Source organism: Panthera uncia, chromosome D2, assembly GCF_023721935.1.
Source record: "Panthera uncia isolate 11264 chromosome D2, Puncia_PCG_1.0, whole genome shotgun sequence".
Classification (NCBI taxonomy): Eukaryota; Metazoa; Chordata; class Mammalia; order Carnivora; family Felidae; genus Panthera; species Panthera uncia.
The window spans coordinates 3,401,090-3,420,868 of record NC_064818.1 but is presented as its reverse complement, the minus strand read 5'-3'; the positions used below and the strand labels follow the sequence as shown (position 1 = coordinate 3,420,868).

Below are 19,779 nucleotides of genomic sequence, written 5' to 3'. Positions count from 1 at the left end.
CATTACTGCCGTGCCCTCAAAAACAGAATTTTCATTAAGATTAACCTATTTCTCTCTGCTTCCAATGAGAATCAATCTGTGGAGAATGGTTTAAATTAAGAAACGATATTGCATAGGATATAGAGACAATCACTTGAATAGTAATAACTCAAAACTAATGACTATTTATGTAAGGTAGGGGCTAGTATTTGCATTTAATGCATTGCAAAAAAAAATGAAGCCATCTGGAGATACTTTGGACAAGAGAGAGGAGTTGTTTTTTTTTTTTATAATTTTTTTTTAACGTTTATTTATTTTTGACACAGAGAGAGACAGAGCATGAACAGGGGAGGGTCAGAGAGAGGGAGACACAGAATCGGAAACAAGCTCTAGGCTCCGAGCTGTTAGCACAGAGCCCGATGCGGGGCTCGAACTCACAAACCGCGAGATCATGACCTGAGCCGAAGTCGACCGCTTAACCGACTGAGCCACCCAGGCGCCCCCTTTTTTTTTTTTTTTTTTATAATTTTAGAGAGAGGAGTTTTAACAACAAAGGGTTAAGAGGTGCCACTGACTCTTTAAGAAATTTGTTTTGGGGCACCTGGGTGGCTCAGTTGGTTGAGCGTCAGACTTTGGCTCAGGTCATGATCTCACAGTTTGTGGGTTCAAGCCCCGTGTCGGGCTCTGTGCTGACAACTCAGGGCCTGGAGCCTGCTTTGGATTCCGTGTGTCCTTCTCTCTCTGCTCCTTCCCTACTCACACTCTGTCTCTCTCTCAAAAATAAATAAAGGTTTAAAAAAAAATTGTTTCAAGGAAAGAGGAATTTGTTTCAAGGAAAGGGAAAAGAAGGAATAAAAAATGATTGAGGTTCGTGAGGTACGAACTCTAAGAGACCGAAATTTCTGGCTTCTGGCGTCTCCTTGTTTGTCAGAAAGATGACCTGGAAGAACCACATAAAACAGAAATGACCCATGAAATGGAAATCTGTTACAATGTTGAAATTTTTGGCTGTGTGTTTGCCCCTAATAATATGAATGCGTGTTTATAATTTTGGAAATAAATGTTATACAGCCTGAAGAGGTCCATGCTTTTTAAAATTTTGAGAAGAATTCAGTGTTTTCTGGAAAATATAAGTGTTTATTCAATGACAAAGAGAAGAAGCAAATGATGTTTTGATTCTCCATTTCACCTAATTAAGTGACCCAAGGAGACATGGAAAAGGCCATGGAGTGAACAAAGTAAGTCTGTTTCAAGTACTATAACCGTATAGGGACCAAACAGAAATAAGTGCATAGTTGGCTTAAGAACTGCTGTAGGGGCGCCTGGGTGGCTCAGTCGGTTAAGCGTCCGACTTCAGCTCAGGTCATGATCTTGCGGTTTGTGGGTTCGAGCCCCGCGTCGGGCTCTGTGCTGACAGCTCAGAGCCTGGAGCCTCCTTCGGATTCTGTGTCCCTCTTCCTCTCTCTCTGCCCCTCTCCCACTCACACTCTCTCTCTCTCTCCTTCAAAAATAAATAAACATTAAAAAATTAAAAAAAAAAAAAAGAACTGCTGTAAATCTGGCCATTATAAAAGCACACACATATCTGTGTGGGGCAAATTGCTTTCTCATTATGAGATGTCTCCTACCCTTAAAAATTACTTGAAGGCAGCCCATTAGGGAATAACTTCAGTTCACAGGATTTGAGGAAAAAACAAAATTAAATCTTTTCTCAGCACATATAAAACATCCCAATATTATATACACTGTACACAAGAAAAGAATGTGAGAATTTTCTCTTCTAGTCTCGACAGGCTAAATTATTTCCCTTAATACGGGGTGGTCTTTGTAGAATCTTTGAAAAACTTTACAAACTTCATTATTTCGTTTTCAGAGAATCATTAGCAGAAAGTGAGGAAGTTTTTAAATAGGAATCGGGAACAGAGACACAAGAGAAAGGGGGTTGGGCTGACATTTAGTTATATTGCTACTTGTACGTTGGTTAGCTAACCTGCTAATTATCTGCTATCAGAAACTTAGCAGGCAGTCCAGGAAGCTTTTCCTTTGGTAAATACCAAAGTATTTACTATGATGTTTGTTATTTGTTGGTTCCTACTTGTACAATTTTAGAAGAGGTAACAATAGGTCTATTTTTGCACTCCTGCAAGGAGGCAATTACCAGTAACTGGATATTTAAATGTTTTGAATGCCATAAAAAGAATAATGGATTTTGTGTCTCTGTCGATGTAGAACTGCTACATTGGGAAATGTTTCAGCAAATAGTAAATGCCTCCTCTCAAATCTCTTTGATAGTCTCTACAAAGGGAGTTTACAGTTCGTGACTCTCACTTACACTCTGCCATAATGCTTTCTTTTTCCTTGTGATCAGGACTATTACAGTTCTCAGGAACAGGGAGAGAGTAATTAACTGTAATCAGACAACCAAACTTTACTTTGAAGTCCAGAAAGGTTTGGTTTGGAATATGTGCTATTAACATTGGATGTGCTGAAATCACTAGAAATAATTTAAAACATTCCAAAATGTCCATCTGAGATTTTCTTTGAATTCAAACAAAAAATAGTATGCATTCTTTTGTGCTTTAAGAAAAACATGATCTATTTTACCAATACACATGGAGGAATAAAAATGTCTCTGTACCATTCCATGATGGGTTCACGTTCCCAATCTTACATGTTTTTAATGCAAAACAAGTCATATCAAGATGATATAGCAATAAAAATCTGTAACTTGTCTAAAATTACACATTCAATGTGCTAATTCTCCACCAACACTATATTCCTTTTTCCCTCAGTAAGAGAGGTGGGACTGAGGTACGTGTGTCCAGCAAGGGACAGAAGTTGTCTGCCCTTTCTGAGCTAGCTGTGGACATTTGCCTGGATTTCTGAGACAGAACATGAGCTGAGGTGAAATTTGCAAGCCCTACCTCGCTTGGTTCAGGAAATATCTGGATGTGGACTTCGGCCCCCTTTCCCTTTCCAGGGACAGAAATGGCAATGACTGGAGTAATTCTGAAATGGTGTTAGGGATGGAAGATCCTAAATTGGCCCAGGTCCCTGATGACTGTGTGGAAGAACTGCATGAAGAGTGATTGCCAACCTGAAACACTCACTTTAGATGGTCATGTGAGCCTAAGCACATTTTTGTTGTTGTTGTTGTTGTTTAAGTTGTTGTAATTTAAGGGTCTCTTTTCACAGCCCTCTAACCTACCCCAACGAATCTTATTATCCAAGATTTAATGACTGAGCATTACAAAAACAAGATAACTGGATTAGGGGAGAGGGTCAGTTTAAGAATCGAGTTCAAGGGGCACCTGGGTGGCTCAGTCAGTTAAGCTTCTGACTTCAGCTCAGGTCATGATCTCATGGTTCCTGGGTTCGAGCCTGGCATCAGGCTGTGCTGACAGCTCAGAGCCTGGAGCCTGCTTCGGATTCTGTGTCTCCGTCTCTCTCTGCCTCTCTCCCACTCACTGTCTCTTTCTCTCTCTCTCTTAAAAATAAACATTAAAATAATTTAACAAAAAGAATGGAGTTCAATATTCTAAAATGAATGAATATTTTATCTTTAGAACCTTTCTTCACACCTAGACATCTGTTGAAACTAGTTATTCCCAAACAATTCAAGAGCCAATACGGGACTGAAGACATGCAGGACATGTAAACACGGCAAATATCTCAGCTGGCAAAGCTACTCATCTCTGATCACCGCTTTCCCTTTGCAACCCGTGCTCATGCTTTCCCCACACCCCACCAGGGACACAAATCTTGCTTATCCTTTTATGTCCCCCCAAATTGGATCACATGAAAAAGTTTTTCCACCAGGACCAATTCTGTAATGGAAGTAGGATTTTACCTCTATCTTTGTAGGGTTTTCTGGCTGGGTCTAAGTATGAAACACACATAAGTCACTTTAGTAGGAGTGAACGTACACATTTATATAAGTTTTAAGTGACAGGAGAGCCCTCATGAGGCAATGAAGATCCAGAGAAATGGCAATGCCAACATACTTTTGTATTAGGATGAACAGGGAGAGGTCATTGCAGAAAATTAAACTCTAGAAGGAGCCCGGAGGGCGATGTGAATTATTCTAACAAGTCCTGTCTGTATCAGCTCTCTTGGCTTTGACTCCTCATTAAAGAACATTTTTCCTGCTGGTACAGGGAGGGCATCCTTCACATCAGAGTTTATAGGTCCTGTGTTTAGGAAGTAAAAGGGAGATTAGAATGTCCTTCCTGCAGCTGGTACTTTTTAAGTGATTTTAGTTCAAAATAATCTTTATGCCAAAGTGAAATACTCTTCCACCATTCAATTCCAACACAAGGGATCATACCGATAGTAAAGGTCTAATAACATTGTTTAGCATCTCTGGGAGTTATGTGCATCTGGCCAAGGCTATAAATGATTTCGAAAAAAAGTCATATGTAATATATGTAAACATATGTCATTCCTAGTTCAGTATTCCTCTTCCTATCTGTGACTCAAAGGCCTAGGCTCCTTTCTTGTTATATTTCAAAGTTGTCAACACATGGCTCCCAAGCGTCTCTGGGTGTTTTCTCCATTTCACTGTCCATATGGGGAAAAGGTTAAGTAAGGCCAGGAAACAGTGCAGACCATACTTTTCCACATTTTATTTGCCAGAACTCAGTCCTACAGCTCAATTTAGCAAGCTAGGCTGGGAAGTGGAGTCTAGCTGTGTGCCCAGGAGGAAGAAGGAAAGACTGGGAGGGATCCAGACTCACTATATACTTGCAATCAAGAGCACAGAGAGAGAACTGATGAAGATCAGCCCTAGGTCTTTTTTTTTTTTTTTAATAGTTCATTCTACATTTTAACTCATATGCAAAGTTACTTAAACATTTAAATTCAATTATTGGTCTTATTCAAAACGTAGTGTCTTCTGCCAATGGTTGATACAACTTTTTTCTTATCCAAGGTTTCTAAGTGTCCGATAAAAAAAAGAAAACAATCCCATTCAGTGCCCTAGTCCTACTGAATCCATTATGGCAATTACATCGATTCTTAGGACTTTCTTCATAAACTGTAGGATACAACAAGATTACCAAACCTCCCTTTTGTGTCAGAGGAACTCACGAATTGGGACAGTCAAGGGCACTATTTGCAAATGTTAGAAATGTTCTTCAGAAAGGGCAAAAATTCTTCCCTGTAAGCTCATGTCACTCCTCTTAGTTTTAGCACCAAGTAATTGGTGGGTTTTTTTCTTCTCTAAGTTAACAACTTTATTAATAGAATCTATTTGCAGTTAGTAGTTGTATGCCAAGAAGGTAAGGAATGGTAAATTATTCACTGAACAAAACATTTTTATTCTTAAAAAGTGGCATGAATAAGGGTACTAAAAAAAGAAAGCTAAATGAACAATGCCCTGATGAGACCTACGACCTTGACATTCATGCCCCAATGTTTGGCTAACAGAGTTAACAAGCAATGTGCTCCCGAAGTCTGGAGGCATACTGCTATTAAGAGGAATGAGCAGCAGAGGAAAACCCAGAGAAGGGGGATCCATTTACAGAGCCTATTCGAAAGGACAGCATTAGGCATCATCATTCCGGCCTTCTTTGGGGTTCCAAGGATGGACTAGATGGGAGGAGAACTTTGGGAGAACACAGGTTGGGATTTTGCTCGGCTGAAACTCTGAAGGATTTTTGGACCCATCCCAAATAGTAAGTACATTTTTTATGAACGTTGAATCTAGGTAAGTTGGGGAGAAACGCAAGTGAGTTCACATTCATTTGGGTTCTTGACATGACCACAATAAACACGTTCAAGGAAGGGCTCTAGAAGCAGAAAACCACATGCACCTTGGCAAAGAACTGGAGTTCACAGGTTACCATGACAACAAAAGAAAAGGGGAATTGGTAAGGATGGCCATAAGGAAGAAAATGGTGTTTCAAACAGACTGACCAAGAATGCTTAACAGTTTAAATACAGTTTTTTTAAAAAATAGTTTTAATGGTTATTTATTTTTGAGAGAGTGCGTGCGTGTGTGCATAATTGGGGGAGGGGCAGAGAGAGAGGGAGACACGGCATCCGAAGCAGGCTCCAGGCTATGAGCTGACAACACAGAGCCCGACGTGGGGCTCAAACCCACAAACTGTGAGGTCATGACCTGAGCTGAAGTCAGATGCTTAACCGACTGAGCCACCTAGGAGCCCCAAGTTTTAAATATATTTTCCATCTCAGTGATTTACATATATGTTATGTAGAGTTTTCTGGTAAAATTATATACTTTAATTTATTGCTTGAATATTGCAAAGGCAACTTTTTATAAAGCAAAACACTACTTGGCCAGCATGGTAAATGTTCCCAGACGTGTCATCTGCCTTCCAGTATCTCAGCCCTTGCTCTAACTCACAATTCTCACGTAGTTCTTAGAAATTATGAAAGTAATAAATCAAAACAATAATAATACAAATTTTAGAAACTGATAAAGTATTCTATTATATGAAGTCTTCCTTCTTCTTGAGTCCTAATTAGCATCATTATGTAATGTTAACTTTGTCTCTAAATAGAGCAAACTACTAAACTGTATCATGAAAGAAAGTTGTACACTATTGTCAGGAAAGCATTATAAATCTTACAGTAATGTGCAAACATAAAATATAGTAAATTTAGTTTTATTATTTTTTTTAATTCTTCACTTCCTAAGAATATCTATGTATCTATCTATCTATGTATCTATCTTTCTATCTATCTTAATCTATCTATCTAGCCATCCATCCACACATACTGTGGACTCTCCTCCTAAAAAGCCTTAACCCTCAATGGCATAGTATTTGAAGGTAAGCCCTTTAGAAACAAGAGGGTGGGGCCCTAATCTTGGGATTAGCACCCTTACGAATACCAGAGATTAGCTTGCTTTCTCTCACTTTCCTCTATGTGAGCCAGGAAAAGAGCTCTCACCAGAGTTTGACCATCAGCCTCTAGAACAGTGAGAAATAAATTTGTTTGAGCCCTTCTTTCTGTGGCATTTTATTATGGCATCCTGACTTAAGACAGTATATATGCTAATTCTATATTATAATATGCAATATGTATTATACACATAAACACACACATACATTCTCTCCCTCTCTCTTTCACTGGTTATGTGAGAAATATCATTTCAGACAGATGTCAAATTATGTCTCTGGCAATAACATGAAACTAAATGCCTACTTCTCGCCATGGAGATCATTAAATAGTTGCAGTTTAAACCCCAAAATATAATGTATTTTTCAAGGACTGTGTTAATTATTTTTAAAGCATCCATTATTCATCAAAGCATTACGAAAGCTGATATTTTTATAGACTAAACTGTCATGTCAACTAAATATCAACTTTTAAAATAAGGGTAATATTATGTTAATTTAGAAAAACTTAAACTAGAATGGGAAGGACCATTCATTGATCAATTCTTATCGCAGCAGTTTTGAGAGGCCATAACGAAGCAGAACAAAAAAACTTTACATATCACAAAAACTGATGGAAATCAATACCTATATTCCTCTTGTGTGAAGCGTGGGATTTCTCCAGGATGTAAGACCAGAATCTTCACGGTGGCACTGCTGGACATCACAGGCTCACCATCATCAAAAGCGACGACCACCAACTTAAAAAGTAATAAAAATTCATGTTAAAGATTATTAACGAGAAGAAAAGAAGGCATCATTTTAATCTTTGGACTGCCTGGCTCCAGAGGAGGCGCAGTGATCATGTCCTCACTGTCTGCCAGGTCACAACCACTGTACTAGGATATGTTACATATATTCTCACTTAATCTTTACACCAGTCCCACCATGTAGATGTTTTATGTTCATTTCCTAGACAAGAAAACTCAAAGAAGCGGAGTTACTAACTCTATGATAAAACACTACCAGTAAAAACAGGTAGACAATGCGACATCTCTCCAATGATTAAACTGATTTCTCTTACACAACCCCACTGCTGCCTACAGTAAAACATGTGCCATTATAAGCACCAACACTTATTTAAAAAGTGTTAAATTCAGTCACATCGATAGCAAAAAGCTAATTAGCTTGCTTATAAAAAGAAATTCATTTTTCCAGGGAATTAATTGTCTGCAAGATTATAGGGCAGAAATACTTCACTCTGGAGGATAAAACTGGAAATCTTTCCAGTTTAATACCCTTAGATATACACTCTCTTAAAAATATAGACAACCAAGTCCACACTGCATAGTAGAAACAGTTCCAATGATGCAAAATGCAGAAACGCTTTCATTTCAAGATGGAACAACTATATAATATTTATTACTATAATTTATAATTGATTTTTTGATAACATATATTATGTCAAGAATAATTCTTCTATTTAAGAAATGTTAAATATTTTTAAAACTATGTGTTTGTCCAGAATGTGTATAATTTTGGAAGCTACAGCTACTAATCTAAACCAGTTCAACCTAGACCATGAAGCCATAACTAAGGATCATCCTGCAGCCCGTGATTTAGCCTTGGGTTAATATTTTACAAATGGAACAATTTCTCCCAACAGTGGTAGGATTATGTGAGGCATGGTACCCATGACACCCACAAGGTTAACCGATGAGGGCATTTCCTCATTGCAGGGTCAGAAGCTTTATTAACAATGAAAAAAGTATTCTAAGTAATTACAGAAAAGGGAAATGCTCATTTAATAAAATAGATTATTTATGGTAATAGTGAAGGGTAGCACTATTTCAAATTTTCTGGAAGTATAACTTATCATGGGTACGTAAACTTGACCCAACAATTCTGCGTCTCGGTACTTAAGGGAAAGAAATTGGGTCAGCAGCAAAAGTTATTGCACAAAGAGGTTCACAACAGCAAATTTTATCATGACAAAAAATTAGAAACAGCCTAATTATCCAACAACAAAGGATTAGACAAAATAATAATAGTGGATTCATACAATAGAACATCATATAACTATTAAAATAATACCACTACCAGTATTTATTGGCATGGGCAATATGTTATGAAGTTAAAAAAGCAGTATGAATAATAGGATCGTGTTATTTTATTTATTTATTCATTTTGTTAAGTTTATTTACTTATTTTGAGAGAGAGGGTGTGTGCATGTGTGAGCAAGGTGGGGGAGTGGCCGAGAGAGGGAGAGAGAGAGAATCCCAAGCAGGCTCTGAGCTGTCAGCCCAGAGCCCAATGCAATTCTTGATCCCATGAACTATGAGATCGTGACCTGAGCAGAAACCAAAAGTCAGATGCTTAACAGACTGAGGTTAAGCAACCCAGGTGTCCTTTATTTGATCATATTATTTGAAAACACGTTATGTGTGCACTTGTATTTGCATGGAGTGTCATCATAGGGATAGATATTAAAATGGTAAATTCTAGTTATCTCCAAGATGTGAAATATCAAGTGTTCTTTTTTCTTTTGCTTATCTGATTCTCTAAATATCTATGTGGTTAAAAAATATATTATTTTGTAATTTAAATTATTTTGTACAGCCATCTGTTAAACTGAACTCTTAGAAGTTAAATATCAAACAGACCATGTAAGGGAAACACTGCACTGACCTTAAAAATTGTCGTAGGTTCTTCATTAAGATTGACTCGAGTTATTACTCTTCCAGAATCTTCTTCTACGTCAAAAATACTAGCAGGATAAGGAAACTGGACATCATCTACTCTGTACCTCACACGACTTGCAGGTAATCCCTAGAATGAAATTATATATTATGAATTTACTCTTCACAAAATGAAAACAAAGAGTATCGATGATGCAAAACTGATCTATAAAATGCATGGCCTTTTAGAAGCAAAAGATCATATTAAACCATCACACTTCCACGTGTGAAATGCCACAGCCTCTCCACCTGTTACTGAAAACGATTTATGTGAAACAATAAACTACTGGCTGCCTTGAGCGTCTTCTCTTCCACTTTCCTTTAATTGTAGGAATCTCACCCGACCGAAACACCATGTGTGCTTAACAGTTTAACTTCTAAGACAATTCTAAATTATGTTCTTTCATTGTGCTTTTCTGAACTCTGACACTCAGAGCATGATGAAATGCCGAAGATCTGGAAGATTTGTAAAGTGGAAGGATAGGTACGGACGGGGAGGAGACAGAAAGTACCATCTGCTCTGTGCTGTTTAACACCTAGGTTTTGTCATAGATAAATTAATCCTCATAACTAACAATCCTTTAGGATATCATTACTAATGACGGTGATAGTAATAATAGTAAAATAATGATGCCTAACCTTTGTTGAATGGTTACTATGTGCAAGAAGCATAGTAAAGATGACACATATATATTCTACCACCCATTTTTTTAAATTTTCAGTTAATGAACTTGAGGCTTATGGGGAGTTAAAGGATGCTGACTTGTCCCAGTTACAGACCAAGATAAGTCGGGATAGTTAAATAATTTTTAGAAAAATAAATTAAGATTTGATAAAACTTTTAGACTGTAATAAAAATAGTCAAGATTTTTGGACATCCTCACTTACATTAGGGTTTAGGTAGGTCTTTTTTTGAATTATAGTAAGTGACACTGGTGTGTCAGTATAATCTTTTCAGTGCTTAAGCCAGCCCTTGAGGTGAAGTAAACAATTTGAACACAGAGCTGGCATGTGGTAGATTTGACCTCAAACCCAAACAGATGCTATGTGAACCACTAAATTCCTAGGATGAAAACATTCCCAAGCTTCAGTCACGGGCATGTCTACCTTCTCTACCTCTATTTTTAGACTCTACAATCTCTTCCAGTCCTTTAAACAACTTCTATTTGTTAATAACTCCCAAAGTTAAATTCTGGCTACGCTCATTCTTTAAACTCCCAAGTAATATATATAATAGTCAACTTAGATGTTCTATTTTTAACTCAACATATCCCAAACCAGCATATTGATTTCCTCTCCCAGACATATACGTAATCCACTCTAGGTCAATGGCCCCACCCTTTTACCAAGTTGGTCTCTCTGAAAGCCTAGGGAAGGCATTGACCCTTCTCATTCTTTCAGACTCCACAACTGAATTGTCCTCAAGTCCTGCCAATAGCTCAATGAAAGCATGCTTAATATAGGTCATTTTCATCTTCTCTATCAATTTGTTTCCTGCAGTGGACCCTTAATTGACCTTCTCCTTCTATTCTATTTGAATTATCTTAAAATATATAAATATAAACCATCTCTCAGATATAAAAATGTAAACTATAAACCGAGAGTTTTTCCCCTACTAAGGAACAAGACAAGGATGTCCACTCTCACCATTTTTATTCAACATAGTACTAGATATCCTAGCTACGGCAATCAGACAAGAAAAAGAAATAAGAGTTATCCAAATTGGTAAGGAAGAAGTAAAACTTCCATTATTTGCAGACAACATGATACTATATATGGAATCCTAAAGAGTCTAGCAAAAACAAACAAAACAAAAAACAACAACAACAAAAAGAAACTACTAGAACTGATAAATTAATTCAGTAAGATCTCAGGATACAAAATCAATATTCAGAAATCCATTGCATTTTTATATATTAATAATGAAGTAGCATAAAAAGAGATTAAGAAAACAATCCTATTTACAATTGCACCAAAAGTCATAAAATACCTAGGAATAAACTTAACCGAAGAAGTGAAAGACCTTATTTCAAAATCTATAAAATACCAATGAAAGAAACTGAAGAAAACACAAATAAATGGAAAGGTATTCTATGCTCAAGGATTGGGAAAATAAAACATTGTTAAAAGGTCCATACTACCCAACAATCAAAAAATTCCATGTAATCTCTATGTAAATACCACCAATATTTTCACAGAACTAGAACAATCACAAAATTTGTATAGAACCAGAAAAGACCCCAAAGAGCCAAAATTATCTTGAAAAAGAAAAACAGAACTGGAGGTAGTACAATCCCAGCTTTCAAAATATACTACAAAAAGTAATTAAAACATGACCGTACTGCCACAAAAACAGACAAACAGATGAATGGAACCAAACAGAACCTGAAATAAACCCACAATTATATGATCAGTTAAACTTAAACAAAGGAGGCAAGAGTATGCAATGGGAAAAGACAGTGTTTTCAACAAATTATATTGGGAAAACTAGAAACAACATGAAAATGAATGAAACCAGACTTCTTTCTTATGCCCTTCATAAAAATACATTCAAAATATATTAAAGACTTAAATGTGAAACCTGAAACCATAAAAATCCTAGACGAGAACACAGGTAGTTAATTTCTCTGACATTCATTACAGCAACATTTTTCCAACTATGTCTCCTCAGGCAAGGGAAACAAAAGCAAAAATGAACTATGGGGACTATATCAAAATAAAAATCTCTGCACAGCAAAGCAAACAATCAACAAAATTCAAAGATAACCTAATGAATGGGAGAAGACATCTGCAAATACATAACTGATAAAGGGTTAGTATCCAAAATATATAAAGAAGTTAAACACCTTAAGGCCAAAAAACCAAATAATCCAGCTAAAAATATGCAGAAGACATGAAAAAACACTTGCCAAAGACACACAGATGGACAAAAGACACATGAAAATATGTTCAACATCACTCGTCAGCACAGAAGTGCAAAAAAAAACTACAATGAGGTATCACCTCTCACATGTCAGAATAAAACACAAGAAAAACAAAAAACACAAGAAACAAAAAGTGTTGGTGAGAATATGGAGAAAAAGGGACCCTCGTGTACTGTTGGTGAGAATGGAACTGGTAGAGCCCCTCAAGAAGACAGTATGAAGGTTCCTCAAATAATTGAAAAGAGAATTACAGGGGTGCCTGGGTGGCTCCATCGATTAAGTGTCCAAGTCTTGGTTTAGGCTCAAGTCACCATCTCAGAGTTCGAGGGACAGAGCTCCACATTGGGCTCTGGGCACACAGCTCAGAGCCTGCTTAGGATTCTCTCTTTCTCTGTCCTTCTCTGCACCCCCCTCTCAAAATAAATAAATAAACATTAAAAAAATTAAAAGTAAAATTACCCTATGATCCAGTAATTCCACTACTGGAATTACCAAAGAATACAAAAACACCAATTCAAAAAGATATACACACCCCTATGTTTACTGAAGCATTATTTACAATAGCTAAGATATGGATGCAGTTCAAGTGCCCATCAATTGGAAGAATATACGTATGCTTTATGCTTTATATTTATATTTATATTTGTATTATATTTATATTTGTATTTGTATTTATATACATGCTACATATGTATCCTGGAATAGTGTTCATCCATAGCAGAGGATGAGATCTTGCCATCTGTGACAACGTGGCTGAACCTAAGTGAAATAAGTCAGAATAAGAAAGACAAACATCATATGATTCACTGACATGTGGGATCTCAAAAACAAAACAGATGAATAAACAAACAAAAAGCAGAATCAGACCCATAAACACAGAGAATAAATAGATGGTTGCCAGAGGGGAGGTAGGAAAAATGGGTGAAGGGGACAGGGAGGTACAAGCTTCTATTATAGAATAAATAAGTCACAGGGATGAATGGCACAGCACAGGGAATACGGCCAATGGTACTGTGATAGTGATGTGCGGTGACAAAGAGTAAGTACACTTGTAAGCACAGATAATGTCTTGAGTTGTTTATTTTTATTTATTTATTTATTAAAAAAATTTTTTTAATGTTTATTTATTTTTGAGACAGAGAAAGACAGAGCATGAATGGGGGGAGGGTCAGAGACACAGGGAGACACAGAATCCAAAGCAGGCTCCAGGCTCTGAGCTGTCAGCACAGAGCCCGACACGGGGCTCGAACTCACGGACCGTGAGATCATGACCTGAGCCGAAATTGGACGCTTAACTGACTGAGCCACCCCGGTGCCCCTGTCTTGAGTTGTTTAACTACTATGCTGTACATCTGAAACTAATAGGACATTGTGTGTCAAATATACTCAAATTAAAAAAAAATAATGATAATGACAGGAGTTATCAGCTGTTCATTTGTGCACTTTACTACATTATCAGAGAATGTTCATTTCATGCATTCTCATGTTTATGCTTACAAGAAATTCATGAGTTAGCATGAGTAGTAACCATATTTTACAAAAAGAAAATCAAGTCTTTAAGAGTTATCTAGTTTCCAGAATTTCCTCAGATAGTACATTGCAGTGTTATTACTCAGATGAAACACAGCTCATATTAAAACATAGGTCCTTACACATTAACCCAACTTAACATTCATCTATGCTATCCGACAGGAACACTTTGACATGAAAATGAATAGCGATACAATTGAGCAAAGTTACTTGGGAAAAATGCTCTAGAATTAGAAGCCCTTGTAAATCCTGCCTTAGGGCTCCGCCCAGGGAAGTTCCGGAACACATATCCCGTGAGGAATGAATGAAGAAAGAGCAAGATGACAGCACAAACTGTTTCAGCAATGAAATTTCAGGGTTTCTGTTAGATTCGGCACCCATTCTGTCCATAGTATAACCAAAATTCTGAGGGCAATCACAGGATTAGTGACCAAGAAACTTTAAGTATGTTCATAATACACCACACACGCTCTTGACGAAAGCCGGCACATTCATGGTCCATCTGAAGTACAGCTTTAACTGATCAAATAAAAAGAGAAAAAGTTCTGGTTTTATGGAGTGCTGTCTCTTACATGCCTAAACTATTTTGCTATCCAGAACACCAGGCCCTTCCCAGAGAATCATTACAGATAAATTTGTATGTATATGAAAATAAATGTTATATGTTTGCTATGTCAATGAACTTTTTGTTCTATGATTTTACCGCACATAAACAGAATGTGGCTTTCCTATGGCATCATCAGCCCACCAGAGACATTTTAATTTTTCCCTCTATCACACTGTATCAAGGCACCACATTTTATTTGATATTACATGCAACAATAACTAATAACCTAAAATTATTTGGATTTTTCCTTTGAATATATTCAAAAGGCTTTTCATTTTCTTTCCCTCCCTGCTCCCTCTTTTCTCCCACCAACATACTTTTTCTCTATTCTTTTCTTCCTTTCTTCCCTTTCTTTCCTCCCTTCCTCCTTTTTTTTTTTTTTCTTTCCAAAATCTTTAAAAAAGTGTTGCTTTATACTTAAATAATCAGGCTATATGATAGGAAAAGGCAATTGGCTTTGGGGACAGCCTCAACATGCCTAACACTGTCCCTGGGCCATTTATGACATGAATCAGGTCAATGGCATGTTTCTCAAGAAGTCATAAAAAGTAAAATTAATAATAAAATTAAAAGTCATTAAAAGTCATTAAAAGTAAAATTAACCTGGAAAACAATGTCATCATAAAATCCACATATCCAACCACGCTAAAAAAAAGGACTATTTATTATAAGCTTTATTACTTAATATTTATCACTCTTATTTTTTAAAATCCTTCAGTACTGATTCCATTACAATTTAATAGATATGATCAGAGTATTCTAAATTCACTCAACTGTATTTTTAAAAATACAATGAAATAGTCCATTGACTTTATAAGTTATTATATATATATTTTTTTCTTTTTTTTATAAGTTATATATTTTAATAAGTACATTATGTACACATTAATGTATCATTTAGGTAAATATAAATTTAAATATTAACATTAAAAACCCAAATATTTGGCAATTTAGATAAATATTAATTTACAATGTTTTAAAAATTTAAATTGTGCCAGAAATTGAGGGACTTTGGTTTACACTCATGTATTCCCAATATGTTGATATTTCTCCCAGTTGAATACATTGAATACAATTCTTTTTTTAAGTAAACCAACTAAACCAAGCCAAATGTTTGGTAAGCCAACCTGTAAAAAATACTTAAAACTGAGATGAAAATATTTATCACTCTACTTCAGGATAAGCTAGTATGTATATTATACTATATCTCTCTGTATATGCATTTGTATGTTTATTAAGAGAGTTTTTTGGACCATCCATAGACAGAAGGAAGATCTATCTTTTTATAAAAAAGTAAATATTTAAAATTTTATGACTATGGCAATAGATTCTTTTTCTATAACATTTTCAAAATATAATAAAGTCACTAACACTACAAGTAGTTTGCAAAAATTATTTTCTTAAACATCATACTACATTAAAACTAGGCTACAGTTTAATTTATAAATGATAAGCAAATGACTTCTTGGTCCTGCACTCTGATAAAACAAATTGATCGGTCTTTGCTTAGAACCAAAGAAACCTTGGGGGCTACCACTTAGTTCCCTGTCTTTATTTATTCTTTTAAAAAATATTTTCAATGTTTATTTATTTTTGATAGAGAAAGAGACACAGAGTGTGAATGGGTCAGGGGCAGAGAGGGAGAGAGACACAGAATCGAAGCAGGCTCCAGGCTCTGAGCTGTCAGCACAGAGCCTGATGCGGGGCTCAATCCCAAGAGCCGTGAGATCATGACCTGAGCCACAGTCGGCCACTTAACCAACTGAGCCACCCAGGCCCCCCAGCCATCTTTAGACACTACCACCACTGAACCAGAGCATTCAGATAAATTTTAAAAGATTTTGGCCAAAGTTAGTTCATACATGCTGTTAAGACCCAAGGTGGCATTTGAGGACTGAGACAGTTAGAAAGGCTCTTCCTCAGCAAAACATCTGCCAAAAGCCAAGCTCATTTTGGCCTCTGTGAGATGGAGCAGAGTCTCTCCTTCATTTATGAAGACCAATATTTTACCCCCAGCCTCCTTTTGTTAGGATAGTTCTGATTGCGTTTGTATCATCTGAGGAATTATTTTCTTGTCTTTCTGTCTTCACGCCCTTACTTATCATAGTTGTTTAGAAATGTATTCAAACTGTGGGTTCAAAATTAAAACAAAAAACCAACTTATATATGGTTTTAGGTCACCACCAAAGAAGACGAATACTTTAGATATCCACATAGTGGAAACCATTTAGTTTTGTTCTTTAGTTAACTCACTAAACTATAATATCTCTTCCTTAGAACAGATATTTTAATATCATGAGGTAAAATGTATTTTGACATTTCAGGCAATGTAGAATTTCAAATAGGGGACTATAAGGTAAACTTTGATCCAACGTGATTTATGGAAATTTCATGGGTAATCTCATGATATGTACGTTAAGCGTTCGACTTTGCCTCAGGTCACGATCTCACAGTTCGTGAGTTCAAGCCCCGCGTCGGACTCTGTGCTGAAAGCTCGGAGCCTGGAGCCTGCTTCAGATTCTGTGTCTCCTTCTCTCTCTCTGCCCCTCTCCTGCTCGTGATCTGTCTCCGTCTCTCAAAAATGAATAAATGTTAAAAACATTAAAAAAAAAGAAGACTAAGCAATTTGGGAATTTTGATCTATTAACCGATCCACCACAAACAGGCATTATCAAAACAAATGAAATAAATTAGCCAAGACAAACATTAATTTAATAGGAAAGTGGTAAAATTGTTTGCAAAGATTCTCTTTTCAGCAGGAAGTGGGGGCAAAAATAGAGTTTCTTATCATTATGCCTCTTGGAGTCTTTTGAAGGGTAAATACAATGAGTCCCTTGTTAAAATTTTATGGAAACTGAGGACATGTGTGAAGCATAACAGTCAGCATTTTTGAAGCCTCCTCACTCACTGTGACAGCAATTTCTATAAATCCAGCTGACCTCGTCTGTCTATTGGAGCATGCATGACTTCAGACAACCGTGATTTTGAAAGACTAATGAGGTGCTGGTATAGCAACCCCTCTTAATGTCACTTCCATTCACCACAAGGATTTGAGATATTTTTTCCCTGAATTTTCAAGTAAGTGACACATTCTCCTTTAGAGCGATATATTTCCCTAAACAAAATGTTCAAAAAAAGAACCCTGATATTAGTGGGAGCTTAATCATTCAATGGGTGATGAAAACTTCGAGTTGACACCACACAGACCACTGAAATTAAAACTGATGTCAATTTAAATTTAAAAATTATATAAAATATCAGCAATTGAAAATTTTATAAATTATCTATTCCCTAATACCTATCACCTTGCTCATGTTTATAGCAAAGGGATGAATTCATTATACGTGGGATTCACTCATTCAACACGTCTACTGAGTAGACACAGCTGAGTCCTGAGGGTATTAGAAGGAGAACTGAGTGGAGGAGATGGAGTTCATCTCATATCCCTACCTTCCTGATGACCATCAAAAGTAATTCGACAAGATCGACCTCATACAACACCGAGGTCGCACCTACCTCCACATTCTTCTGTTGTTCACTCTGCTACATCACTCCTGTGTGAGTGGTTCCTCCCAACATCCAAGTTTCAGATGGCCCATCCTCCACCCACACCCTTTCATAAGCCCCTTGAGTCAACCCTTCCTCTCTATTTGTCAATCCTTACTCTCTGTTTTTTTAGACTATGTACCCTTGTCTGAATTATGTTACATATTTACTAGACTATGGGTTTGCACATATCTCTGTCCCTTGAGGGTGAGTTCCACTTGAGCAGATGATTTTTTGCCTTTCCATTAAGAAGTCAAAAATACTTTGTTAAGTGAATTTCACCTCACTGCGCAGGCATTTACACATCAAGATGTGCCTTGAACACGTCCCCTGCTACACAGATCGTAGCGACTGTGTTACTGGTCAAGTCTGATCTGGTGCATTGTTTGGGTACGAAAGTGACAAGCTAAAACGTAAGGTGTGTGTCAAGATTGTGGATACTTTATCTTCCACTCAAGGGGATAAAAGTAGACATGTATCATTATGAAGTGACATAAATTAAAGATATCAATTTAAACAAAAGACCTTGCTAATTTTCGGTTAAAAAAAAAACTTTCTTGAAGTATGTACATATTTATTTGGGGTGGGGGGGGTGGAGAGACCCAGTTAGCACGTGTTTTCGTGAAAATTTTCCTCTCAAATTGGCCAATGACACAGATGACAGCAGAATTACTTTACAAGTCCAGGCACTGACATCCTCAGGTGTACAAATGATGACTATGTCAGCACTGTACCAAACCAGAGATGAAGTTCGCCATCTTTCCCATCTGCCTGAAAGCAAGGACGAGGAGAACGAAACATCAACTAACATCTCTGTGCCTGACATTGGCTAAGCGCTTTCATTCTTCATTAAACCCAAACACCAAGCCAGCGAAATGGTCTTGTTATTCTTACATGGAAATGAGGTTGAAAGAAGTCAAGTAAGGGCAGTACAGTATCATTTTTCCTGGTTAAACACAGATGCCAACCCCTAGTGACATTCGTCAATAGCTTTGAAGGACTCGGCTGTGTGCCAACCCTAATTGCCCTCAGGAAGGACATGACTTAATGACATCTATTAACAAATGAATTAATTGATTTGTTTGTTCATGTACTAGGCTCCTTTCCAAATATGATTTGAGGTAGTATGTGACTTATTTAAATCGAGTGGGGATTCCAAAATGTGAAAGGCATTTCCGCTTTGTGATGTCCTTTTATCTACTAAATTTGACTGTGAAAGGCTCAGTAAATATTAGTATGAGCTAGTACTGGCATAGCCATTTATTCACATACAGAGCAATATGGTGACACAGTGACAACCTGAACCAGGCATTTTTTCCCTAGATGATGGGAACATGACAGCCCCCCCACCAAAAAAAAAAATCCTGTCATGATGGTGTTGACATTAGATTTTTTTACATCAAAAAACATTTATATATGACAGAGTGGGTCTAACTAATGTGGCAGAGTAAATGTAAATTTATCTCAAGAAAATAGAACCCTGAGATTTCAATTACCTTCTTTATTACTCAGTTCATTTTTACTTATGACTTACATTCTTATAGTGAGCATTAAACACAATATGTTTTCACTTAATGATGATAAAAATATAATTAATTACTACAGAAGGTAAC

The 19,779-nt window shown here is 36.7% G+C and overlaps 1 protein-coding gene across 1 annotated transcript in view; it reads right to left on the bottom strand.

Moving 5' to 3' along the window:
• PCDH15 (protocadherin related 15) overlaps positions 1-19,779 on the bottom strand; it is a 741,840-nt gene that overhangs the window by 156,879 nt on the left and 565,182 nt on the right. Inside the window, exons 20-21 of the mRNA XM_049646661.1 lie at positions 9,510-9,650; positions 7,470-7,582 (exon numbers count right to left, since the gene is read on the bottom strand). Of these exons, the coding sequence (XP_049502618.1) occupies positions 7,470-7,582; positions 9,510-9,650 (254 nt within the window). The remainder of the gene's footprint in view (positions 1-7,469; positions 7,583-9,509; positions 9,651-19,779) is intronic.